This window comes from Channa argus, chromosome 24, assembly GCF_033026475.1.
Source record: "Channa argus isolate prfri chromosome 24, Channa argus male v1.0, whole genome shotgun sequence".
Taxonomy (NCBI): Eukaryota; Metazoa; Chordata; class Actinopteri; order Anabantiformes; family Channidae; genus Channa; species Channa argus.
The window spans coordinates 9655350-9682634 of record NC_090220.1 but is presented as its reverse complement, the minus strand read 5'-3'; the positions used below and the strand labels follow the sequence as shown (position 1 = coordinate 9682634).

The window sequence follows — 27285 nt, the reverse complement described above, 5'->3', positions numbered from 1 at the left end:
GGTCACTAACTTTGAAAATGAGGCCTATTAAAATGCAGAGGCATTGGTTTTCATCAAAGTATTTGTTAAGAAACTAAATATGTGCATGTTTACAAAGGTCAGAAACCCCCAGATGATTGAAGATGTGCTGACTGACTTGTCCTTTTGCACTTGTTTAAGTATGTAGATAATTTAGCATTGTGCCATTCGTATAATTCACTCCTCTCAAGTCCAAAGCAAGGCAATCGATACTTTCCATCTGATACATTTTTACATCACTGATTACTAGGTGTAATAGCACACTTCCTTGTGTGTTAAAGGTTTATTTCTAAATTATTTGTATTTTCATCATTGCCCATACAGACACTAAAATCATCAATGAATTTCCATTACTCATGGGGAATCTCAGTTGTGTATTGTGTGTCATTTTCCAACCTGAACCTTAACAAGCAATTAAAAACACATCCATCTGACATGCTGCTCTACTCTGACATTATTTAAAGTTAAAGTGGTCAAAAAAGATTTTAGGAAAGGTTGGCTCAAATATCAAGAGTCAGCATCATTTTCTAAAGCACTCTGATTATATAAGTCTACCACACACAGATGAAGATGCTAATTCAGGCTGGAGACTGACAGACATTACCCACGAGTAGAGACAATTCATGGCTGGTTTTCGTGTCTGTATGGAAATTGTTTAAAATACTATTTAACTAAGAAAATAAAAGAGAAAATGGTCACTGAGTGTATAAAAAAATAATAGTAAAATACTTAAATTATCTTGCAATGTTTGGACCCTTCTTCATAAATAAAGAAAAAATTGAAATAATAATTTCTGATGAGGGAACTGGCCTAATGTGCTTTAAAGATTGTTTTGCTGAAAGAAAACACATTTGTTTTACTCTGTTTGCCATTTCAAACTAGGGAGTTGCAAACGTTTGCACCCAACTGTTTGTAGTTTTACTTCTACTCTGCCATACTGCTGTATCAGATGAGTATTCACTTAGTCTGGGTATAATTTCCTGCTGGGTATAGTAGCTTCTCTTATTGTGTAGATAACCTGACTCAATTTTTTATGTGAGTATGGGAATATCAAAGTGAGAAAGATAAGTGTAGGGGAGTCATGAACAGGCCAAGGACTATGAATTCTGTGGTCAGCCGTGGGTCTTTTGAGTGAAAAATTGCTTTAAGACTGCTGGTGTAATTGTAAAGGCAACAGGGTGACACGAATTATTGTTTATCAATGACCAGAGGAAGTTTAACCACTCCCTTGCTCTCCAAATCAAGCACCATAGATTGGAGTGTGACTTAGGGAGGACAGCATTGATTCTAACTGCTGCATTATTTACAAGTATTCATTGCTAGCCTCTTTCCATGGCGATATCATTTTGTAAAAACACATGCACTTTTGGTCTGCAATTGCTTTTTTGTCAATCAGGCAGGGTGAAGATTGTAAGTAATAAAAAGTAGTTTAATGGAGACTGCCGCACTAACCACTGGTTTGTGTGGCAAGCAGAGGTGGAATCTACTGTTCTCTTTCTTAGTACAAACTTTCATCCCATGCAGAAAAAATTGTTGTTTGATCCATGTCTTGTTATCATTATTCCTTCTCTCTCTTCTTATCCACACAATGGGAGGCCCTGATTGCCTTGTGAAAACTATTAGATTAGCTTTGTCGGTAAGTGGGGTCTTGGATAACAACAATGCTGCCAACTTTGTAACCGTGAGGATACAAAAAGTGTTCAGTCAAACACTGCACCAATGCATTTCCTGTTGGTATTTTGTTTATAGTTTGGAAAGCAAAGGACCATTTACCCACATCTACCTTTTAGGGCAGCTTTTGACTAAACAAGGCAAGTCAACTTTTCAGCATCTTTCAAGACCAGTGCAAGATGTTTATCACTGCAGTATGGGTTCAGGACAAGTAGTGCATTATTAGTTCATATAAATCCAAGACCAGGTTGAAAACACCACATAGCACTTAATGTGCCACCTGACCACATGTTGAAAACACGCTGCATCTGTGCATTTAGCTTCATTTCTTTCCTGCAGACTGCTTTAAGTAAATGTGGTTGGTTTAAAGAGGTACTACTCAATTCATTCATCTTGAGGTTATACTTTTGTAGTGGAGCAAAAATAAGATGGATTATAATGACAGTGAGGTTTGCTGCTAATGACAGGACATTTATTTCCTCCCAGCTGAAAATGGTAAATGTCCTGCAATTATATAGCGGTTTTCTACCTATTTGCACTCAAAGCGCTTCACACTGCTTCTTATTCACCTGTTCACACTCACAATCACACACACACTCACACATCGATGGGGGAGCTGCTATGCAGCTGGCCAACACTCACTGGGAGCAACTTGCTCAAGGACACTTCAACACGTAAGCTGGGCAGCCGGGGATTAAGCCGACAACTGCGGGATTGGTGGATGACCACTATACCTTCCTGCGTCACAGTCGCCCCATATCATATCAGGGTGAAAACGAAGACTGCAGGTGGTGAATCTATTGTTGTCAAGGGTGAAACAAACTGATAACTGCCTAGTGACCTTCCAACTGGGTGAATATGACAGGGACAGGATGTTCCAATAAGGCCACTCTTCCATCACTCTAAATTTATTGCTGTCAGTAGGTTGTTTCACATCATCTTATAGGATTTCAGTTCTGAGAGAATATGTGCAGTTGCTTTAGAAAAAATCCAAACCCCTTTAATCTTTGCAATTATTGTGTTGTAGGTTTCATTGTAAATTGATGACATTGACATTTTAACACATCTACAATCTCCATCAATCTCAATAACTTATAATGTCAGAGTAAAATCGTTCATCCATCCATTATCTACATCAGTTATGATATCGGTGGGGACAGTAGATCCCAACTGTCCCCAAAATAACAAATGAACTCACATTTAATCTCGACAGTCCTAAAACTGAATTATTTTATTCGTCTGTGCTGATTGACAAATGCCAGTAGAGGCAATTCCTTGTTGTTTTAGTATTCATATGGTGGGTTGAAAAGAGGATTCATTTAGATAATGAATATGTCCTGTAAGCCTTTTACTGTAACTCTAGGCTCCAGACTAATTTAAACATGACTGAGTAATTTCTTCCACTTGTACTGTAATTCTTGCCACTGCAATGAAAACATTTTGGCATTAGTTATTTATTACGTTGCCAAAAATGTCAAGAAAGCATGTTTTCAGTTTGTCATCAAAATATTTAACAAAGTGTTCCTAAAATAATAGGGCATGAACTCTTTTGGAAGACACTGTTAATGACATTTAAATGAGGGCATTGTGTTTTATTTCTGCTGCTTCTTTAAGGAATAATTTCTTGCTTGTGATATAAAATCATTCATAGTGAAAGTGCTGCAGTAAATGTTGCAGCTTTAGAAAAGCCTTTTTCCTTTCCTTAATTCCAGTTTGTACAAAAGACTGTACCACATGACAAAAAGACTCTAACCTTAATTCAAATGTTTGCCTTGAGCCCACTGCCCTGCCCATTCAGGCCCATTGTGCCAGACTGTGCAATATAGGAGCAGTGGAACAACGAGGACACACTACTCTAGCTTTAGGGTCAGGCATGCTGAGCATTAATCTGAAAGGAGTCAATTTCTTTTTTTTAGGAGCAGAAAGAAAAATATCCTTCTGCTTCTGTCTTATAAAAATAAGCAGCTCTTTTAAGAGACTTAAAGTGTATATTTTTTTGTTCATGTCTAATTGACATGTTTTAAAGTATGTAAGCTGCTGCATCTCAAAGACAAGAAAACATATATTGAGGTACATGCATTTTTGATATGCTTTGAATATATCTTTTCCAGCATATAGTATTTAGAGCTAGGCAAACACAATCAGTATTTAACAACAAAAACCTTAAAATAATCAGTAATGAAACAAAGGCCACCAATTAAGTAGTTTTTTTTTTTTACTCAATTCAGTTCCTCCTTGCCAGCAGTTTAGATTAGCATCATGTCTTATCTCTTGGTCTGTCGAAATCTGGCACATAAGCATCATGCTATTATATTGTGATTACATTACATACCGTGATACTGACATTTTTGTCATGAGAAGGAATAATAACAATACATTGTGGACCACATAATATGGCACAATTGTATATAGCATTCAGTGGCGAACACCAAGAAAATGCACATCCTTATCTCTTTGTGGTTTTACTATTTACCTATATTAAATGTTAAAGGAAGATAATTGAAAACAACGGCATGTTTTGTAATACTAGTGATACAGAGTAGATGTTTAATTGGTTTATGCCTCATGAGCATCAGTAGGTGTCGTGAACGGCCTTCTCGTATCGTTTTCTGCTTGTAGGGTAAAGATCATTACACAGGGTCTCTGCCATGCGGACTGTGACTGACCTGATGGTCTGTACAAAAAGTTCCCATCATACATAGATTGAACATACATATAGATGCATTGCAAATAACCCCACTTACTGTCTACACAAAGATGCAATATGGCATCCTCCGTGATTGATTTGCTCTTAGTGTGTTTATTGTGGGAGGTCAATTTTTTACACTTAAGACATTTTCCTCTAAAAGTTTTTTCTTGGATAGAAAATTTGTGAGATGAATATCAATATGAATCAAAGGTGGTGAAAATACTCAAAATAAGACATGTATTGAGCAGTTAATTTAATGTTGTTATAAGAGAACATTTTAGAGAAAGAGGACAGCATTTGAAAGAGGTCAAGTAGAGGAAAAGGAAATGGAAAAGCCATTAGACAGAAACAGCCCTTAGTACTTACAGAGTGCTGTTGTACCTTCTCAAATCATGAAACAGAGCCTGACTGTAGCTGGAGGCTGTGTCTAAGCATCATGTGGGATATGTTGGAGGTGTTCTGACCCTTTCTATTAATTCAATACTTCAAATACACTGCTTTTTGTTTGGGCAGTGAGGTATGGCCTCTAAATAGTTGATCTCAATAATGTCCTTAATAAATATTCACTGTCCAAAAATGTAGCTTTCCTCCCCCAAATTTATAGTGTGTGTGTGTGTGTGTGTGTGGGGGGGGGGGGGGGGGGGGGGGGGTGCACTGATAACTGGTGCAAATTTTGACTGCAGCCACTTAAACAAATGTTGAACTGTGAAATACCTCAACCTAAAAAAATGAGGTTGTTCTAAATTGACAGCCAGAAGAGCTCTTAATTCTATATAAGTAGTTTGTCCATCCAGCATGCATGAAGTCTGAATCATGATTTATAAACTCTGTATATACAGTATTGTCACTGGAGTCACACATAGTATAAGAATTATTGAATAGGACTGACACAATACAGTTTATTATTTGCCCTGATACCATTTTCATTACTTTTCTCATGTAATACTTATATTTAATCTTGAATTGAAAATGTTCCCCTTAGTAGGAACAGTTATCATTATGTTGAAGGATGTCTGATAACATACATATACTTATATTATCTGTTCCAACATTGAGATATTACTGATGAACTGTAATACAGACAGGTGAACATCTTTATGGGGAGATAAAGTATGTGGCATCTTTTATAAACTAAAAAAAAAAAATAAATGCTTAAGGCAAAAGTTAATGAAGCCGAGGCCTTTGTTATCTCAATGAAAGCTACAGCTGTGGCAGTATGTAAATATCCATCCATCCGTTATCTGTAACTGTTAGGGTCCTGGGGGGCTGGACCCTATCCTAGGTGTCACAGGGCAAGAGGCAAGATCCACCCTGGATAGGTCCCCAGTCTATGTTAGGGCAAACACAGAGAGACATACACGGACAGAGTCACAAACATTCACACTACGGGCAATTTAGAGTCAACAGAATTTTTTCTGAAATCCATCCTCTCAAAAACCAATAGTTTCTCGGTATAAGCTGACTATTCCACCAGCCCACCCTCCTCTCAGGTTAAGAGTCTGGGTGTCATCCTGAACTGTACCCTCTCATTTTCTGCCCATATCAGAAATATAGCACAAATTGCATACTTCCATCTTCAGAATATCAACCATCTCTCACTCCCCACAATACAGCCACTCTCATCCATGCTTACATTCCATATAGATTATTGTCTCATTTGGTTTGCATCACAAATTCCTGCATAAACTTAAATTGGTTCAGAACTCAGCTGCCCAAATTCTCACTCGAACCCCCTTCACAGATCATGTTACTCCATCCTCAGACAACTCTATTGGCTCCCAGTGCATTTCTGCATTAACTATTAGCTATAATTTTTACTTCTCACATTCAAAGCCCTCTATAACCTTGCAACCCCCAAAACCTGTCAGACCTCCTTCAGTCATATACACCCTCAAGCTCCTTACGTTTGTTTGTTTTCTTATATTATACTACTATGGCTAATCTGTTTGTTGCTTCATCTGGTGCCTGTAAAACCCCTTTCAGACATGCACTGGAATTCAGACATTTTCCAGACTTTCCCTGAGGTGAGTGTATGTGTGAATGCAAACCCCCAAGTCTGTTGTCGGATTTTACCCAGCCAGCTCCCTAGTGCTAAGTCCAGATTATCTCCAACTGAGCGCATTTGTAAGTAGAGGAGAATTCACTATGAGTGAGTGGGCATGTTGATGATGTCCATTTCCTGCGACTGGCATGAAACAGGGCAAATTCAAAGGAACAGAATGAAATTCTTTTGTATACTACAAGATTACAAAGCAAAACACTGTCACTTCCACAGCTTTGCTTTTGCGTCATGTTCTCCCCTCTGCTTAAGTGCCCAAGCACCATCCCTTGCCAATTACGTGGAGTATGTCTTCGCAAGTGAGAACAGATCTCACACAGACTATGTCTGGATGTTGGCGACATGTTTGAAAAGGAAACTTCAGAAGAAACATATGTCAGGACTTGATCCTCCTGACATTCTCTAGAGTTAATGTCTGAAACAGGCTTTAGGCAACATTGAGTGTTGAGAAAGGCACCTATAAACAAAAATTATTAAATAAGAATAGTTAGAGGGATAGAAGAGACTCCTACAGCTCTGACACTGGGTTTTTTGTAATAACTTACTAAAATGCTGATGCATTGTAATAAATTCTACACACCTAAAGCACTTTGATCAGAGACTTCCTGCTTTTTGTTCAAACTGCAGGAGTTTGGATAAAATTTAGTTTTCAATTAAATTGTTATTACATTACATAAAATGACAGGGTCATCTTAAGGCATTTAACAGTGAAACCAAGCACTAGATGTTACGGTTGAGCAAGTTAAGTGCAAGGACCCAATTAAGGAGACGACAAGAAGAGGTATAAAGAAAAGGGGTATTTGGAGGGCTGAACACAACTAAACTCACTCCACAAGGAGGGTAAATAACTTACAGACAGACTAAGAGAACAAAAGGTAATCAAACTACATCCCAAAGTAACAAACACCCAAAAGGGGAGGACAACTTACGTTTTGACTGTGCCAGGGGAGCAGGGAACTAAATGAAATTCAAACAAGGGGAACCTCAGCCGAAACACAAACTAAACCAACAGGGTGCACCCGCACAAGACAGCCAGGACACAGACTGGACAGAACCAGTGTAGGGTGCACCCAGGGACTAGACAAAAACGTAACTAATATAAAACACAGGTAAAGAGGTCAATTAACAGGGACAAATGAACAAGATTAAACAGGAAAAGTAAGACAAGGATAAATAATACTCAAACTAAATGTAAGGCAGAGGGAAAAAACACAAGAGTAATTAAAACAGGGAGCAGGATATAAACAGACAGGTGGATGGTAAACTAAGGCTACAATGTAACAGAAGAGATAACTAAACCACAGACCAAAACTTGACAAGAGTCCAAAAATGGGCAACAGGCAGAGCAGGGAGGCGAGTGTCCAAACGGGGAAGATCCAGGAGCGTGAGCAGAATACAACGAGTACAGAATACAAGCGAACTGACAGAGAACAGTGGGGAAAGCTGGGTATAAAAGGAAAGCGGAACAGGTGAAACAAATCAGGACAAAAGAGGAAGGTGAAGAAACCAAACTTTTGTAATAAAATAGTGGTTAACATATAAAAGAATAAAGTGTATTAGTCAGTGTGTGACATTAGAAGACAACAAAGAGTTGCAAAATTACATGTAAAAATGCACAGGACAGAAAGGTTCACCTCTGCTCCATTCAGCCTTAACATTTTCCATTAAGTGTTTGTTTTGTGTGGCCTTGATAGTTTCATAGTCGTTTTTGTTTGTTTTGTATTTTATGATGACAGTTCAGATTGGTCATAAATCTTTTGTCTTTCCAGCGGGGCTGCAAACCTGACAACATATTCCTTTTAAAGTACAGAGCCTATAAACAGTACGAACCACCTCCAATGGGAAAAGGATGGTTTGTAGTGCACCCAAACTAAAAACTGACAAAAAAATTGTACTTTAATAAATGCTCAAGAATAATTTAAAGGGCTAAAGGGGGGGGAGTATGGTGTTTGCCAGAACAGTGAAATACATATTCATCTTGAACCTCCTGACTGTTGGCGCTTGGGAACAATAGGCACAGGAAATGGGTGAATGCAGGAAGCTTAAGAATAATTCTTGTTCTCTTTGAGCTTACTGGTAGAGCAATTAGTGTAGGCTTTAAAAGGGTTTGGGAAAGGAGGCTTGTGCTTTAGAGTCTCTGACATCTCTTTGGTAGTTTCTCAGAATGGATACCTAAATATGATTTTTCTTCTTATGATTTTATCGTTTAGCACATCTGCATCAAAATCTAACTGCTTAAGTGTATCATTAAGCCAGGATCACATCAGCCTTAGATATACGTACTGGTCCTTGGTTGAAGTATGGTATTCCCCTGACTTGCAGAGAGTGAAAGCACAATAACAACAATTTTAGTTTGGCCTGTAACTGCTTTAATGGTAATGACAGCTAATGTGACCTGTTGACATTTTAAATGGCAACAGTGATGCTCAACATGGCAAAAAAGAGGAAGCTGTGTAATGTGAGTGATTTTATGGAGCTAACACTGTCAGAGCTCAAGTTTCAATTGGTCTGATGCACCAAAACATTTTTTTAACATTCACAAGCTCTATTTCCCCTAAAAATTATTGAAAGAATGTGTCTTTATGTGACACTTATATTAATGTCAATTAACACAAACATGGCATTTCAAAGTCCTTTCAAACAGTACAATCAAAAAGGCAAAAGGAAAAAAAAACTACTCTGAAGACCACAAGCAAACACAACTAAACACACACAGACAGAGATATATAGAGGGAGACCTACACTTACCAATTGTAAAGTGCAGCCTATGGCCAGAACACTGAAGCCTGGTCTATTGATTCAGGTCCACAGCTGTGATAACTTTGATCTGTTATCAGTGGTGATGCATATCTGACCCTGTTCTTTTAGAAACCAGCTGGACAAACAATGCATTGGCAATATTCTATTTTATGTGGTCAACAGGAGAGGATCATTCTCATTTTTTAGCTCTATCTCAATTCTTACATATGCTTCTGGAAGGTCATTTTAGCTGAAGCACTGTTTGTGCATCCAGAGTTTCAAACCACTCTAAAATACTGTTTACTAGACATCGTACAGCTGCTGAGGTGCTGTTTCACGTGCTGAAATAGGTCTGTGGTGCTGCCTCCTGACTCGGTGGTGTTTCACGGCAGATTTTGTTCTGTTGTACACTTGAAAAACCCTAGGCCAGACCCCTTGTGTAATGTATATTCTAAATGGTTTGCAATTTGCACACATTTGCACATTTTGTACACAAAATTTGATGACAGAATTGGAATTGACTGGTGTTACAAATGCTTTTTAGAATGGAATAGTTTGATAGTTATCCTGATGTTTGTTTACAGGGAAAGGATGACATAAAAAAACAATTCTGTACGATTGACCTAAAATTTGAGATTGTATGTATTTTAAGATTAATATAATATAAGATTGTCAGATCACCAACACCTATAGTATGGTGGGATCGTGTGTTTGTGATACTGTGCAGTATTTAGTTTATAAGCTTCACCAAAAAGCTACATTTTGGTGTCGGTGTTTTGGACGCCTCCCTCACTGGTTACTTTGTTGCACATCAACTCCATCTTTGAGCACAGCATGCTGTAGGCAGATTTACACATGGGTCACATTTCTTCTTTTTGTTAATGATGGCTTTACAGTAACTGTACTTCAGTAATACAGTGACTTGGACATATTCTTGTATCCATGGCATCTGTTGATTCAGCCCAAATACATTTGGAGCACTTGGTTCAGTGCTGCAACTCTCCCTGCCAATTCAATTATGCCAGAATTACTGTCATATAGAAATGTGATTTCATAGACGTATCAATCAGTATGTCTATGTTTAGAGACTCAATCTTGTGGTCGTTTCTTCTATTATTTTAGGGAACTAAGCTTTACAACTCATACTCCGTTGGTGTCTATACCAACCTCTGCCACTCAGTTTGAAGTATCTTTCTCAGATAAAGAGTTAGAATGTTAGATTATTGGTGAGCAGCTCATAATATTATGCATATTATAGCGCTGACATACTGTATACTTTGGGAAAGTAAAAAATAAGAAACTCTTACAAATTGACATGTATTAAACACTTCTGAGAGTCTTAAAGTCAAAAGAACTCAGCAATACTAGTGTTTATATCTGACTACCTTTGCAACTATTCGCTTTAATATAATTACAAAGTACATATACAAGAAAATTAAAAAATGCCCCTTTAGACACAAAGTACCCAAAACCCGCCTTTTTCATATAGAGGTGTAGATATTTTCCACCTAACACACTGTTATTAAAAATTACTTAATAAATAGCAGCCATTGCAGGTACTTCTCACTGCTGCTTTTTTATCTTTTTTTTGTTGCTTTTAATGAATAGAGAGTGAAAATCCAGATAATATATAACATGCCATATGTCAGTATGTTTTCCTCATAGCATAAACTCTCTAGTCCCAATGTTCCCCAAAGTATGGTCCTTGGAAATATCAACCTCCTGCATATGTTTTTCCAGAATAAGAGAATGGAGATGGCTGACCTTATTTACAAGGTCAGTGGCGGTTTGATGAGATTGGCTTCATTCCTGCTGAGTTCTCCTTCCTGCCACACAGACCTTTATCCCTTACACACAAACTAATTTACACATGTACAGACCAAGCAGAAAGTTGTATATGAACACAACTGGAGTGTGACTCTGGGTACTCCAGAATCCTTCGCTCCAGATGGCCATGGCCTCTTCCAGCCCTGTCTGACAGCCTTTCACAGTCCTCCACATTCAGGGGTGCCAGCCACCCTGGACTAAGCAACCTTTACATGTCAAGCTCTTGCTAGCACAGAATGCTGAACCAGAAGGGACGAAAAAGAATACAGTATAAATGTTCCTTTAGAAACTCTGTGATCCCATCATATTATGTTGCCTGTAGTGATGTACAGACTGATACATTTGTTTCAGAAATATGTAATATTAAACTCATATTTATTATGTTTATTTAAAGTTGAAAGTATATAAAAGAAATGCTATAAAAAACACTCCCTAAACTGATGAAAAATATACTTTGAAATTACTGATACTCTTTATAAACAACATTTAATTTTGGCAGAACCTTAAAGGCAAACTGTCAAACTAGGCCTGTTTTCTTTACTTATTTGACTTCAGTGACATGTATAACAGTATCAGCTAAGTTTTGAGAGTAAACACAAATAATCAGTGAAGCACAAGAAATGTAATCACCAATGTTGCCTAAAAGATTCAGCTTTTCTGGGTAAATGTCAAATATAACAACCTATCCACAGCAGGTTGTAAAGGTATCAACCCCATTAAACCTTTTAATAATTAGAACAATCTGCTGATTGAAAAGCTGCCCTTAGCTCAGCCCACATGTGCACTGAAGTCTGAAATTACCATTAATCAAATGATCATTTGCAAGGCAAAAAAAATATTTTCTTTACCACAGGGTGGTACCTTTTTTTATGTAAAAAGTTGAGTCTTATTCAAATGTTGTTTTTATTTTATTATTATTCAAATTGTCATTTAGTTAAGGTTTTTTAGAGTTTGAATTTGTTTCAATTTTACTTTAGTTTTAAGAGTTTAAGAGTTTTGATTTTCTTTAGATTTATATTTTAAACCGTTTTTTGGAGATGTCATGGCAGGTTTTTGCATTGTGTTATTTAAACTATAATTTACCATTTATTCACAATATCCATTTTTTTGGGGGGAGCACATGGTATAAGAGTACATATCTGAATTGTATAGAAGATGAGATGTTATAACAATATCCACTGAACTAGGTAATATTTTCCACTAATTTTATTGAAATCAATTCTGATAAGCCTGAAAGTTTGCCATCATTCAGATTCAAGTCTCATGGGTCTGTTCCTTCATGCTGAGCCTTGGATCAAGTTCACCTCCTTTGGTACCAGCTCAAACAAGCTTCTGGTGGCTGCATATTAGACCTGCACAACACTTTTGAACATTCTTCCTAGCACAGCTTGTCTTGATGTCATTCCACGATATCTCGATTCGGTTATGGTCTGGGCCTTTACTGGGACACTCTAAAAGGTAGATTTACTTCAAGTAATTTCTTAGCTGTCATGTAAAAAAAAACCTGGATTTCCTTATCTGTATAAGGAATTAGGAAATCCTAATTATCAGACCATCTGTATATTTCCACTGACCCTGTGGTCCGTGGTAGACTGCCTTTACCAACTGAGCTACAGCTGATTACCTGGATCAAATGTGTTCAGCCAATCAGAAGTCAGAACATACCATCTTAGATGAGGTGGAGCAGGGGGAAGCCAAAGTGAATTGAATGTCCCAGCTTCTGATTGATTGAGCACACCTGATGCAGGTAATCAGCAGTGGGTTGGGAAGCAAGCAGGGCAGAGATACTTGATACCTGAAAGACACTGTGACATCTAGATGAGCACATTATTATCACTTCAGGTATGTTTGTTAATCTAGTACAGTTGATTCTCTCAGTAACAAAAGTTTGAATACTCTCATATCCACTTACAGTTTAAAAATCACAATGTACTGAGAATTGCTCTTATTGGGTTAGAGGATAAATAACTGCTGCCATAGACAAAAGCTGGGTTGCCAACAACCACCATTTTCCTTTTTATTTTTTGCTTGAGTTTCAGTTTATTATTCTATTATTTATAGTAATAATACTCTATAGTAATTGTACTGGGACGGGTATTTAAAATATATGTAAACTTCTGATCCATCTGCATTAATTGTAAAAAAAAAACAAAAAACAGGACAAACCAGGACATGATAAACCAGATTTGAGGTTATTAGAAGAGAGAATTACACAGCCACGTCATCCTCCCCACCATGTAGTTGATCATTGTTCAGCTGTATGGTGTCATCTTTTGTGGCAATTAGCCTGCAGTCCTCCTCTTTAGTGATAGCAGAGCAGCCATGTTATTATAGTAGGATGGTGCAGAATACACTATAAACACACTGACTCTAATGTGGGAGGAACAGGCCTTTCCCATGGATGTGTTGCAGAATTATCAGAATTCAAAGAAAGTCAGCCAATTGATTATTAGAGTTTGAATTAAAGCCAAATAAAATGCATCTTAGATGATAGATCACAGTGGTACATAGGACAACACATCTTTAACTCTGCTTACCATGCTTCTACTCTACTGTGTGTACTGTAGGTTAGACAGCATATTTTTGTCTGTAGTCAGTTTATCTAACCTCAAACCCTTAAGCTTGATTTAGAGTTGTAAGTTACGCATCAGTGTGTGTATGTATGCAGACTAACTTTACTATATTGCAGTAAAATTACACATGGCTCATGATGGTGAATGAAAAAACACATGTTGCACAAGATCTGTGTTTGCTCCTCGTGTCTAGTGTTGCTGAAGATTCTAGATAGTGAAGTTAAACAATTTTCATTTAAGTAACACCTACTGTGACAAAGACAATTTGACTGCAAACCTTCACCACAATTACCAAAAATTTCTACTCTGTCAGTGAATAAAAGAACATAACAATGATGATGAGTAGTAGTCTCCTGTTCACTAATGGGGAAAGGGAGAAAAAAAAAATAAGTAAAGTCATGTGCATAACCCACTTTCACTCTATCACAAAGTGAAATGTTGCTGTGAGGACAAGTAGGAAAGAACTTGATCCACACAGTTCCTTTATCCTTCATTTGTGCTTTCAATGGCAGCCCTAAACTATAAAACCTGGCAGTTGTGGTAAGTCCGCAATTGTGTCAGTTATAAATCTGGCACTAGATGGCATCAATGAATATGCAGAATTTTCCCAATTCTTAATTTTATCAATTTTCATCACAGTAGCCAGCAGTCATACTGTGAACATCTATCCACCTGTCCAATATCTTAACTTCATAGCCTGTTAGGTTGCAAGGTTGCTGAAACAAGTTATTATTATCATTAGAATAGGGGAGGGGTAAACCCTGGACATGTTGCCAGTCTATCGCAGGTTGGTAACAACAAGTCTTCAAGCCTTACCACCCGCATGAACATGCACTCATTTTGAATGAAAGTTCATACTAAACATTAAAAAATATGGTATTAAAGCTATGCAAACATCATGGTTTGATTAGGGTTAGGCACAAAGACATCAGGGTAAAGGTACTGATTTGCCACATAACAGACTGTCTTCTTCTTTTCCTTTGGGCTGTTCCCTTTCAGGAGTCACCACAGCAAATCATGTGCCTCCATCTAACTCTATCCTCTGCATCCTCTTCTCTCACACCAACTAACTTCATGTCCTCCCTCACTACATCCATAAATCTCCTCTTTGGTCTTCCTCTAGACCTCCTGCCTGGCAGCTCCAACCTCAGCATCCTTCTACAGATATATTCACAATTTCTTCTCTGAACATGTCCAAACCACCTCAATCTGGCCTCTCTGACTCCTAAACGTCTAACAATTAATTTCATGTGACTTCTTTTAAAAAAAGCAACAAACTGATATTTCACAACAGAATTGAACTTTACTGTGGGGGTCTATCTATCTACTGTGCTTTGTTGATCTATCCACCCACTCCAACCTTCTCCTGGCAAATTTGTCTGTGTTTAAATACTAGGATTTAGTGTTATGTTCAATACAGCAGCTAAGCATTGTCCCATGATAATATGTTGGTCAATTTCTTATGCGAACTTTGTACAAACAGCCGTCTTTAAAGGGCAGCACCTCTCTAATAGTGTGTCTACTTAGTAGACACACAAAAAGATAATAATTATAAAATAATACAATAATTTTCCGCATTTTCTGTCACTATACTGTTAAAGTAAATCAGATTACTCTTCTGCTGCATGTATATGTGGATTTCCATTAACCAGGTTCCTTAGGTGCTCGTAAATGTTGTTCCCCGATTACTCGAGAACGCTGATTTCTCTGAGTCCTCTGCTTACTGAAATGCTTGTAAATGCAGTCAGTGAAAACTGATAAGGAGACCACTGTCCAATAGGAAAATCTGGTTATGAGGAAAATCTACATTATAAGATTATAACCAAAATAAATTATTATTAAAACATCATTTGTATTAACAATTTGATGCTCATCTTACTGTTGTTTTTCTGCTTTCTGTGGTTGGCTTTAGGATGGTTAGTGCTGCTGGTGTAGGTATAGTGAGAGCAGAGCATCACGCACTCCCTTCCACCCCCACCTCTGGAAGCCGGGAGCTGCCAAAAACCTCTTAGCAGATTTCAATTGGTGCTGAAGATGCTGTTTCCACGTGGAAAGCATTGGTCCCTCCTCCCTTTCTCTTCTTTAACCTCTCTCATCCTTTGTCCCTCTCTTACTCCCTCCCTTTTCTTGCTTTTGTGACTGACAGAGACCTGACTTTGCTGTGCAGATGCTTCCCTTCCCCATCATCCCCCCATCTTTTCTCCCTCCCTTGCTCTCCTTTTTTACTCTCTACTGTATGCTACAATCCCCTAACAATTACCAGGCAGTCCAGATGGGCAGCAACTAGAGTCATTTGGGCTGTCGCCACAGACTGGAGAATATCATTATTTCACCTGTCGCTATGTTCGCCTCTATTTGGTATGCCAAGAAGCTAGGGAGACGACTTGTACAGAACAGCAGGAAAGCTAAAATGCTGAAAGATAAGGTAGGTTTACCTCTGTGTGCATTTTACTGATTTACCTTGTTTTGACAAAGCAAGTAAAGAATACGGTTTCATGAAGGATCTTTATGACAGACAGTCTGCTGAGGTTGTCTTCAAACACCAACACATTCTTTTTATGTAGTCATTCTATTGAAAGCTGGGTTTTTTTTTTGTTTTTTTTTACAGTCAAGTGTGTTTTATGTAATTATTCAGACAGGAGCTACTTCTTTTCACCTGTTGATTAATAGTGTTTTTATGACACTATTGTGATTTGACTTTGGAGGTAAATTAGTTGACTTAGTGTCCTTTCTGTCTCATTTGTGAGGATGAGCAGTTAAGCATACAGCCTGCCGCATGAAGAACCAAATGTCATATTATGACTGTGCACAAGGGAACTCAGAAGCTCACTCTATCACATTCACCTTTTTTTTATTTTAGATCATTCTGTCCCTGTTCATATGTCTCTTTACCAACATCAAGTATGTGCCTTCAGCACCACCTAATTTCAAAACTGCAGACTCTGCTTTCACAAGTTGTCACACTGGCATTATCTGATTGATGAACCTGACTGATAAATTACTATACTGACAGGGCAGACAGCTGTCATTTCTTTCAACAAAATGTTTTCAGTTTACATTCAGCTTGAAAGAGTAAGTTGTGTATTGCCCAAGGGCTCCACATAATGTCGGTGGATAAGAGTTATATACTCACCTGTTCAACAGTTCTAATCAGCAACGGTCAGACAATTTGCTGAAGTTCAAACTGAGCACCACAATGGGTAAGATAAGTGATTTAAAAGACTTTGGTTGTTACTCTCAGATTGGCTGGTCTGAATATTTTTGCTGAAATTACTCATTTACTGGGGTTTCCACTCCTCGCAGCGATCTTTAGGGTTTGAAAAGAATGGTCTGGAAAAAAGGAAAATATACAGTGAGCAGCAGTTGTTTGGCCAAAAATGTTTTGTTGAGAGGTCAGAAGAAAACGGCCAGAATAGACTGAGTTGACAGAAGGGCAACAGTAACTCAAATAAGCTCTTATTACAATTGAGGATTGCAGAAGAATATCTCTGAAAGCACATGTTAAACCATCCAACAGATGGGCTGTAGCAGCAGAGAACCCCAACGGTTTCCAGACTTGAAATTTTGCCTGGTCTGAGTTTCTTTTTCTGTTAATACTTTCCCTAGCAATCAGATGTCTGTAAGTTTTTAAAAATATATCTTCAATATATTTTACTGGAAATATTTCCCAAACATAATATGTCATAATGTGTACAGCAAGGGTCTCCAACACGTCGCCACTTTCCAAGTAACTAGGGATGGGCGTATCGATCCTCTTATATCGATACTCAGATACACGCCGGATTATATTTTGGAGACGATACTTTTAAAAATATAATACCACTGTGGTTATACAAAAACGTGCAATTAGTTTTCACTTCTGAGAGTTGTAGGCATTAAAAGCCTATCACATGTCAGAGCCAAAGGCTGACGTTGCAGTCTTAGTCAAGCACTGCCTCAATCCCATCTCCGCTTCTCAAAGTGAGCTCAGAAGCATTGTTGAAAATGACAATGTTACTGCTACTAATTTTGTAGTAACTTGTAGTCTAATGATTATACTATAATTGAAACATTTATTTTTATATTTTTATTTAATTAACTCATTCCATTTTATAGGCCTTTCTTTCAAGTATTGATATTTATGACTTTTATTAATATTTCATATTGGCCTTGTAATAAAGTTATTAAGAACGCATGTGATTTTCCTGTTATTGTATTGGTATCGGTAGCGATGCAAAATAGCATAAACGAATGGTATTATATTGAAGGAAAAAATCCTGCCATCGCCCATCCCTACATGTAACTCGCCAAAGGGTTAATGAATCCTACATGAATTTGAAAACTAGATTTGTAAAATTTTATTGGTCATTCAGCAAACAACTTACATGTATATCCAATTGTATTCATAAGGGTCCTGCCCCCATCTTACACAAAATTATTATTTGACAGTTGTCAAACGGTGCACTGCTGTCAAACTTGATCAGCCAGTGGTGATCAGTATTGCCAATTTAGTGACTTTGTAACTACACTTAGTGACTATTCAGACCCCTCCGAAGCAGCTACCCACAAATCTAGCAACTGTTTGGTGTTTGAAGGCTCTGACATGAAAGCATGTATCGTTCTCACTCTTCTCAATGAGCAGCCCCTCCCAGCTGCAGTCCAAAGGAGAAGATGTTCACCTCTCTGCCTCGTCCAGACTCCAAATGAAATGCACATGCATGAAGCACCAATCCACCAATCTCGCAGTTGTTGGTTCAATCCCCAGCTCCTCTGGTCACTTGTCGAAGTGTCCTTGAGCAAGACACTGAACCCCAACTTAGTTCCCGGTGACTGTTGGCCAGCTGTATAGCAGCTCCTGCATCGGTGTCTGTGATTGTGAGTGTGAATGGGTGAATAAGAAATAGCAGCATAAACTACTTTTATTTCCAATAGTAAGTAAGTAAGAGAATTCAACAAAAAGAAATGCATACAGACAAACTAAATGCAAAAATACATACAAAATTTTTGTGTGATGTTTTAATGCAAAATGTGAGTTGTGGAAAGTTTACTAGTTTGGGTGGAAATAAGCTATGAGAATAAATGCTACAAACCTTGAGTAGCTCTCAGCCATTTTTATTTTGTAAAACTAGCTCTCAGGAGAAAAGAGGTGGGAGACTCCTGGTGTAGAGCTACTTCTGAAGCATCCTATAGCCCAGTTTCATTTAACAGCACTGGTAAGACTACTATTTTCTTCTCAAAGATTTGGAGCCTGACCCTTCTAATAAATTAAATAATTTGTGTTATTTCTGCTTTATTAGCAGGAGCATTCTCATTTAGTACATTTTCACAATGATGTGTACTTAAAGCACTGGGCAGAGTGTAGCAGAATGTAGCAGAGCACAGCAGAGCAGGGGGTTGGATAGCTGGGAGGAGCAGAGTGGACTGATTGTGAGTTTCATGCTTGTGCTAGCTTATATTGCATAAGCTATTTTTTTCTGGACAGCTGCTACTTTCGTGGCACCACTACTTGCGACTTCAGTGTCTCGTCCAGAGACAAAATGTAGCTCAGTTGGTAAGGCAGTCGACCATGGACCACAGGGTCAGTGGTTCGATCCCTGCTCCCGGCTACATGTTGAAATGTCCTTGGGGAAGACACTAAACCCCAAGTGGGTCAGGTGAGCACCTCCGCCATCGGTGTGTGTGTGAATGGGTGAATGGGAATCAACATTGTAAAGCACTTTGGATAAAAGGGCTATATAAGCGACTATTTACCATTTACCATTTACAAATTGGTATGTGAACAGGAGAAACTAGGAATTGAACCAGAAACCCTGTTGTTAGTGTATGAGTGCTTTACCAACTGAGATGCAGCCAGCATACTGTAGAATGGATTGAGCTGGTTTGTCTCCTAGGGCTGTTAGTAGCTTTACCTTGCAGAAATGCAACATCAGCATTGCACAAAGCCAGAGCATCTCCATGAGCAGGCAACTGCTGTTTGTATGATCATGACACTGGTTGAGCAAATCCCAAATAAGTCAGATGTGAGGACCACAGCAGGCACCCTTCCTACGTATTCTGGGTTTGGTCATTAAGTTGCCTAGTTTGACTGTGTTCTACTAGTGTTCAACTAGCATCCCCTCAGAAATTCCTCAAAGAAGTTCCTCATTCATTCTCGAAAGTTCTCCTATTTTTTTTTCCTACAGCTAAATGAGAGAGCCCAATTTTAAGCTTTACACCATCTTGGTGCCTTGGGCCCCTTCCTTTTGTCTTCTCTCACACAATGATGCACCTTGCTTTTGTCATCACATGTGATGCTTACAGCTTCCACTCTGGACTGCCTTACTAGCAATTGCAGCATCAATCCTACTGATTATACACTAGCTACATACGTAAGCTGAGACCCCTGCAGTGTGTGTGCCAAAGCTACGTTCACATGAACAAAGAGGAGTGTGCTGCTTAGCAACAAATGTTTGTTTGCGTGTGTGGGTGTGTGGTGTGTGTATGTGTGGGGGTGGATGGGCGGGTGGTTGGACTTAGGGATGAGGTGGAAGCTAATAGAGCAGTGAAGCAGAGTGCTTGTATTTTACATAAAGGCCCTGGTAGACTGGTGAAAGGGGCAGTAATGGACACATTGCCTTGAAATGATGTAGTTGTAAACAACAGAGGATTTTAAGAAATGTGTGCACACAGTGAAAAAAATTAGTTACTTAAGTAACAAATTGTGTGATTGGTAAATGTGGAAAAAAGTAAGTCCTTCCTGATGACCTATTCATTTGGTAAATATTTGTGACAGGACTTACTGCAGTTATTCGATAAAAGGTTGCTGAGGTTGGAGCTGCCAGGCAGGAGGTCCAGAGGGAAACCAAAGAGGAGATTTATGGATATAGTGAGAGAAGACATGAAGTTAGTTGGTGAAGAAAATGCAGAGGATAGGGTTATGTGGAAGCAGATGCGCTGTGGCAACCCTTGCAAAGGAACAGCTGAAAGGAAAAGAAGACTTTGGAAATTGGTTAAATTATCACATGATGGTGTCAGTACTGTATTACTATACATACATACTATACTGTATGATTAGGTAATATGCATGTATGTGTAGTAACAGGTAAAGTCTGACAGAACCACTATCTTCCACAACTGCATTTAAAATCAACTGCTCTTTTTTCTTTATTTAGCAGACTTAAGGATTTTAGACATGGGCATTTGTTCTGATTCCTATTTGAGTTGCAAAGAATTCAGTTTCCAATTTGAGTTAGGCGTTGGCTTCTTTAGGAAAAGACAGAAATAAAGAGAAGTGAAATAGAAGAGAAACATTTTTGGTCAGTGCCTTAATGTTGTGTCACTAAGATGATAGTTTGTGGTTGGTCAGTGTTTGGCTGTCAGTAAGCATCCATCAGTCTAATTCTTGGTGTGTCCCACACCGTCAGCACCAGGCAGCGAATCGGCATCGGGCAGTCTGTGAAAAAGATCCCTTTGTTTAGTTTACTTAATCAGTGCACAAGAGCAGAAGAGACACCACAGTATCACAACGTCAGTACAGTTTGGTAATCTTACACTGCTTTGTTAAATGTGCAGAGCAACATGCCCATTACCGCTCTTCTTATTAGGGTGTTTAAGCGCCTATTGCCAGCCCGGACAAAATGCAAAGAGAGTCAATGCAGCAGTCGGTCTTCTTTACCACTATTTCTTTAATGTTAGCTTGGTGTTTCACAGCCCTTAAAGAAAGATCCTTAGTCAGCGAACAATATTGATCTGAAGTCCTGATCATGATTTTACATTCAGGATATTCACTGTAACAGAAAACATTATTGAGGCTCGCTGCTATTAGTCATTTTTGGTAAAATCGTATGTTGCTGTTTGGTCCTTGGGTCTATATCAGCAAATCTTTCTGTTCTTTCTTTACCTTTACCTTTTCAGCATAAATATTCCTCCGCACTACTTATTATTCTGTATTGAATAAAAGAGACACTCAAGTGCACAAGAACAAGTGCATGCAGCAGTGCTTCAAATTCAAATTGGAAAATAACTTTTTAATTATTAGATCTGCACTGTCCATGCCACATCTAAATATACCAATGGGTCACTTCCTCAAGGCAAAAAGCCTGTGTAAGTCCGTTTTTAAGTAATAATTTACAAATCCTTTTCGATCAGATCTTCTGTTAATAATTCAAGAACTTTAACAATTGAATAGTTGGAATCTTTGAAGGGTGAATCATAAGATTTACTGTATATCAACGTGTCCACTCTGGCTTATGTCATTTCTTACATTTTATTGTTATAATATTGTCTTAATATGCTATATCCTAGAGTGGCTTATTTAAAATACATTTTACAGTGATCAAGGCATATTTTTTGTGTAATGCTGGGGTTTTGGGAATAACAGAGCCAAACAATGGCAAAGAGAGCATTAAAGTATCTGTATCTGAAAGTGTAGCTTGTATATTAAGTTTTATTACAGTGGGATGAGCAAAGCAGTGACGTCGAGAATGAGTCACCATCAGACATCAAGCAAAAAAATGGATTGTGCCTGACATGATCGGGTTATCCAACATGATGCTGGATGTTTTTGAAGCCTGTTTTATACCAGATTAAAGGTACTGGTTAGTTACATGCTGCTAAAGGATTAAAACTGGAAAGGTGGTGAAGAATAAATAACCCAAGACTAGTGGCTAATGGTAATTTGATCATTTTATTTTTGCAGAGCTTAATGCAAGTCTTCCTTTAATGACCTCATGATGGTAGGGTGTCACACTTATTTTCTCTGCTGTGTTTTTTCTTACAATGCTTTCTTATTGTTAAGATGTGTACTCTGGTTTGGTACACTGGTACATACCAGTTCATTTCTCTAAACCTGGGTGTACAGACATTTGGTCTATTTGTTTGGATGCATAACTGTTACACCCATGGCTTGATTCTAGCTATGCTGTCTATACTTGTAGTCTGTTTGTGTCTTTGCTAGAATGACATAGAAAAAAAACTTTAAAAACTGTTGTTTAGTTGAAAAGTTGGACACCACTAAACTTCTTAGACGAATTTAAATGCAGTATCTTTGTGTTCATACTGTCTGTGCACAATGTACTGTCCTCTTTGACTTTTTCTCGTTTGTCACAGAGAACTGTTAATGGTTACCTGGCTCTCCACTTCAAACAGTAGCTTGCTCTCCAAACACACCATATTAATCTGTCTCTACAGCTGTGCACAGCAAACTGTGCTATATTTTGAAAGATCACAACAGCCCACACAGCTACTAAATGGCTGTGTGCTGACTGAGATATTGTAATTAAAAATTGAGCCCACATAAATAAGCCAACAAATTAGTACATGCATTTGATAGGGAAGGGTTTTTCTAAAATAATGAAATTGCAGATGCTGTACTTCCGAATCACTAATTTAATACATAGTCTTTTCTTTAAGTCGAATGTGTTAATAATCTGCTGAAAAAGGCCTTTTGTATCAAAAACCTCTATGATTGTCTGTAAAGCATGGCAAAGTCTAATCTATGTACACTGTAACCTAACAGCAAGCCTCATGTGTATTGAGCATTTGTAACTTTTTCCCCTCATAGCTTTCTACCTCTCTCTTCTAATTCAGTTTTCATGGATTATAACTCTCTCTCTCCACCTCTCTTTTATTTACTGTGGTTGTTACTGCTGTGATGTCCAGGTGGCAAAGCAGCCATATGCTGTGTGGGAGCCAGCTTCTTTCGATAATGGACATGTATTCAAGTAGCATGATTGCTAAGTGGGTTTTTCAGAGATCCAATATCAAACCTTTGTAGAACCGAGGGACAAAGAAACATGACAGTGTGCGTCACAGTTTTCTTTGACTATTTCCTACACGGTTCAGGCTTTTTCAACATGTCTGCTATAAGCAGAGTATAGTTTTCACATTTACTCTACTCTCTACCTTGTTCTATGTGTACCTGCAAGTGTTATCAGTGTCAAGCCAGGCAAGGCCAATCCTGCACTCATTCAGTGCTGAAGCAAAGAGCATCTCTGCTTCCAGGCAGCCTGGGCCTAAGGCCTGAGTTGTTCCAGCATCCACACATTCTCGTGGAGCCTGATCCAGGGAAAGACAAGCAGGGAGAAAATGAGGGAGACACATGAGAGGTCAGTGAGTGGGAGGGAGATGGCTGTAGGGTGTAAAAGAGAGAAGAGCTCATTGCCAAAGGGCAAACGAAAGAGACAACACAAAGTGAGAGAAGGACGAATGGGTAGGGACAGACAGGTAGATGAAGTAGCTGTTTATCTCTCTCTTTTCTGGCTAAACTGCTTTTCTCTGATTGTTCCAATCACAAAAGTGTGAGACAAAATGTTAAAACTGCTCTATTCTGAGAATTTTCAATTAGCCTTAAGCCACTGTTAATGCTGTATTTGATTTAACTCTCACACTTGCAGCTCTGTTCTCGTTTCCATTTGTTTTTTAGCTCATTATGGTGTTTTTGGTTTGTTTGTGGCATGGGCTACTGTTGCTCCACCTCTTTTCCTGACATGCTCGATTGATCTGTTTCTAATCTAGTTTTGGCTTCCTGACAGAGCTGACATCCCTCAGGCATTAATTATGCCTCCATGTGATTTATATCAGTGGGTTCCAGCACCCAGCACTCTTCTCTGCCTAATCCAATCAGATTCACGTCTATGGCGTAGCCACTGCAGCTCTCACCCAATCAGATATATTGAATATGTGTCCTGAGTGCTTCCCCTAACTTACCCCCCTAGAGCGATATCACCCATCAGTTCTTAACAGCTCTGCTGCAGCCATTGTTCCATATGCCTCCTACATAAGAACGGAATGCACTGTGTCAGGCTGAAACACATCTGCAAAGAAGCTAGATGGGTCCAGTGCAGAGCCTCTTATCTGCCCAAATGGAAAATGGCATAAACAGGTAGAGGTACAACTGATACAAGGATTATTTTAGTTCTGAAGGGGTTGTGGCTTTGCCTTTCTTTACTGGGACATCTTCACTTATAATAGAATCTCTTGTTGCATGTAGAAAAGAAGATGTGTTTGGAGAATTTAGTCAGGGATCTTTTGGATATAGAACAACACATTCAGAATGAGCTTTGAGGCCAAGCAACAATGGGACAGCATGGTAAACAACACATCTCTGGGCTACACTTATCATGGAGGAAGTGTTCCAAACCTTCTGTCCCCTCCACTTTCCAATGGCCTGGGGACCCTCAAGAAAAGACTGTCTATGGAGATTCTGCGGGATTGGGCGCCAGATCTGGGGAGCCTTAGTATGGGGCTCGGTATCAATTTGAACCAAGTGAAATGGCCGTCTCTAACTTCTGGCTGCAAGTGGAAACAAACTATAGTGGAGAAGCTAAAGAAGAGACAGTGTGGCACTGAGGATGAATCACAGGTTAGAAAACCTAGAGGCTGATCAACATCTCTGTGTTTGTAATTTGTATTTTAATATTTTTGCTTTAAACCCTTTAGTGAATAAATGCACCACATTAGCCATACAATTTATACAATAATATATGTGTAAGATACCATGGTGCAGGTTTTTCTGTATTTAAATCAGTTTGAGATTAAGACTCCTCTTCAAGGGGCATAGGCCAAGAAACCAGCATAAACCTAAACAGAAGATTCAAACAAGATGTACAAAATAAAGTCAGATAAAAAGAGCTAAAAGCAGCCAAGCAGTATCAAATAAGCTGTTTGAATCTGGATAAACTTCACTCCTTACTGTCACAGTATATAAAAATACTATTTATTGTAAAAAAAACTGAGAAAACATAAGCAGCAAATTTGTAGTCATGCGCTCTTCTGATTTTAGAGCATTTACGTTTCATGTGCACAGAAATACAGCTTTTCGTATAACAGGTTCTTTAAATTATTGAGGTATTTTCTATTAGACTTTCCTTGTGTTTGTTATGGATTAGTTGGTTGTTCATCTATCACTTCAGCAACCACAGTTTATTTAATGTTTTTAGGTTTCCATTGTTTTTTTTGTTTTGTTTTTTTTCTACTGCTCTCTGCATTGTGTTATTACTAGAATAATACAAATGCTTTTCTTTTGATCTGCTCAATGATATATTCTATTAACCCTAACCCTTCTACCAGGAAATTGGGCTTTAACCTGTTATGGGCTCATATAGTTGCGGAAGTTAATGTGGAGGAAGTAAAAGGAAGTTGTTTCCTATTAAGCTCCAAGAATGCAGAGTTCACTCTCTTGTTTGCTCTGCTGGTTTAAACCATACAGTATGGACGACTGTTGTGCAGGAAGGTAGAGTGGTTGTCCACCAATCTCACAGTTGTTGGTTCAACCCTGAGTCCTCCAGTCACAAGACACTGAACCCCAACTTAGTTGCTCCAGGTGAGTGTTGGCCAGCTGCATAGCAGCTCCCTCATTGGTGTGTGAGTGTGTGTGTGATTGTGAGTGTGAATGGGTGAATAAGAAGCAGTGTAAAGCGCTTTGAGTGCCAATAGGTAGAAAAGTGCTATATAAGTGCAGAACATTTACATGGTTGAGTGTGATGAACCAACACTGCCTTTGGCTCTTAAAAGGAGAGTTAGACGATTGTTTCCATTAATTTTTCTTTTGTATATAACCTAAGTTAATGCTTTATCTGTTGTAGTACAATGATGATAATGAATAAATGAACACTACTAACAACCATGACTGCTGTCAGTCTTGATGGCCACTGACCTTTTTAGTAAGGCAAGCTTTCCCTTCAGGTTGAAATACTGTGGTTGGAAACATTTGTGATTCTGTAAAATCATTAATTACATTTACAAGGCAGCTTTTCATATGAATCTATTATGAAATTGTGAAGGCACATTTTTTATTGTTTGTGATGGAAAACCCATCTATATTTTCATCATCTTAAAGTACTTTACATATGAACATCTATACATCATAGAATCAGAGAAGGAACCCAACAACCCCCACCTGACCTAGTACTAGGTTACAATGGGGAAGAAAAGCTTCTTTTAATAGAAGAAATGCGTTATCTTCACATATAGAAATCAGGACTTCATGTTTTAACCCAATTTTGCATTTAATTAAAACATTTTTTATTTTTGGTGAGGTAGAAGGTAAAAGTACACACATACAAGTGTCTTTGAGATTCACACGACAACAGCAAATGGAAATATTAAGAAGAACATTTGATAATGTAAAGTATTCTCTATAAAGGAAGACGTTAGTTTTAAATTGCATCCTTGACACAATGACAATAATCATTTTAGTTCACCGTTACACAGAGTCAGTGTTGATTTTGGCACAGTTTTTACGCCGGATGCCCTTCCTGACGCAACCCTCCCCAATTTCTATCGGGCTTGGACTGGTACTGCACAGCTGGGGATGGGAATGGGCTGTTAGAGGTTTAGTGTCTTGCCCAGAGACACTTTGACTGCCTTACCAACTGAGTTACAGCTATGACACACTATCCCGAATTCTCCTCAGAAAAACCTTTGCTCATTATAAACTGGGTACATAAGGGCTCTCAATCAATTAACATATTTATCACGATTAAAATAGTATGACAACACCATTTGCAAATTAATTGGACATGTTTCATCTTCTCAGAATTTACTGTAAAGAGACATTTTTAATGTAAATCTTAACATGGACACTGACGGTACACATGGTACTAACATGGTGTAAATATTATTATCTGACAACTGAATGAAAAGTCACATACTGTCAATATCTTTCTTAAATTAAATGTAAAATCTACATAAATAAATAACATTTTGACATCCCTGGATGAAGTTTAAGAAGAATGAATAATATAGCATGT

General features: G+C 38.3%; 1 protein-coding gene across 29 annotated transcripts in view; it reads left to right on the top strand.

The window, feature by feature from the left end:
• The window catches only part of dlg2 (discs, large homolog 2 (Drosophila)), a 232740-nt gene that overhangs the window by 129313 nt on the left and 76142 nt on the right, over positions 1 to 27285 (top strand). Inside the window, exon 1 of one of the 29 annotated variants that reach the window (XM_067494181.1) lies at positions 15796 to 16001. The exons of 27 other annotated variants lie outside the window; for them this stretch is intronic. In XM_067494181.1, coding sequence (XP_067350282.1) covers positions 15918 to 16001 — 84 coding nt within the window. In that variant the 5' untranslated portion in view covers positions 15796 to 15917. Of the gene's footprint in view, positions 1 to 15795; positions 16002 to 27285 lie in introns of those variants that run through there. One more of the 29 variants, XM_067494184.1, reaches the window with a different exon arrangement.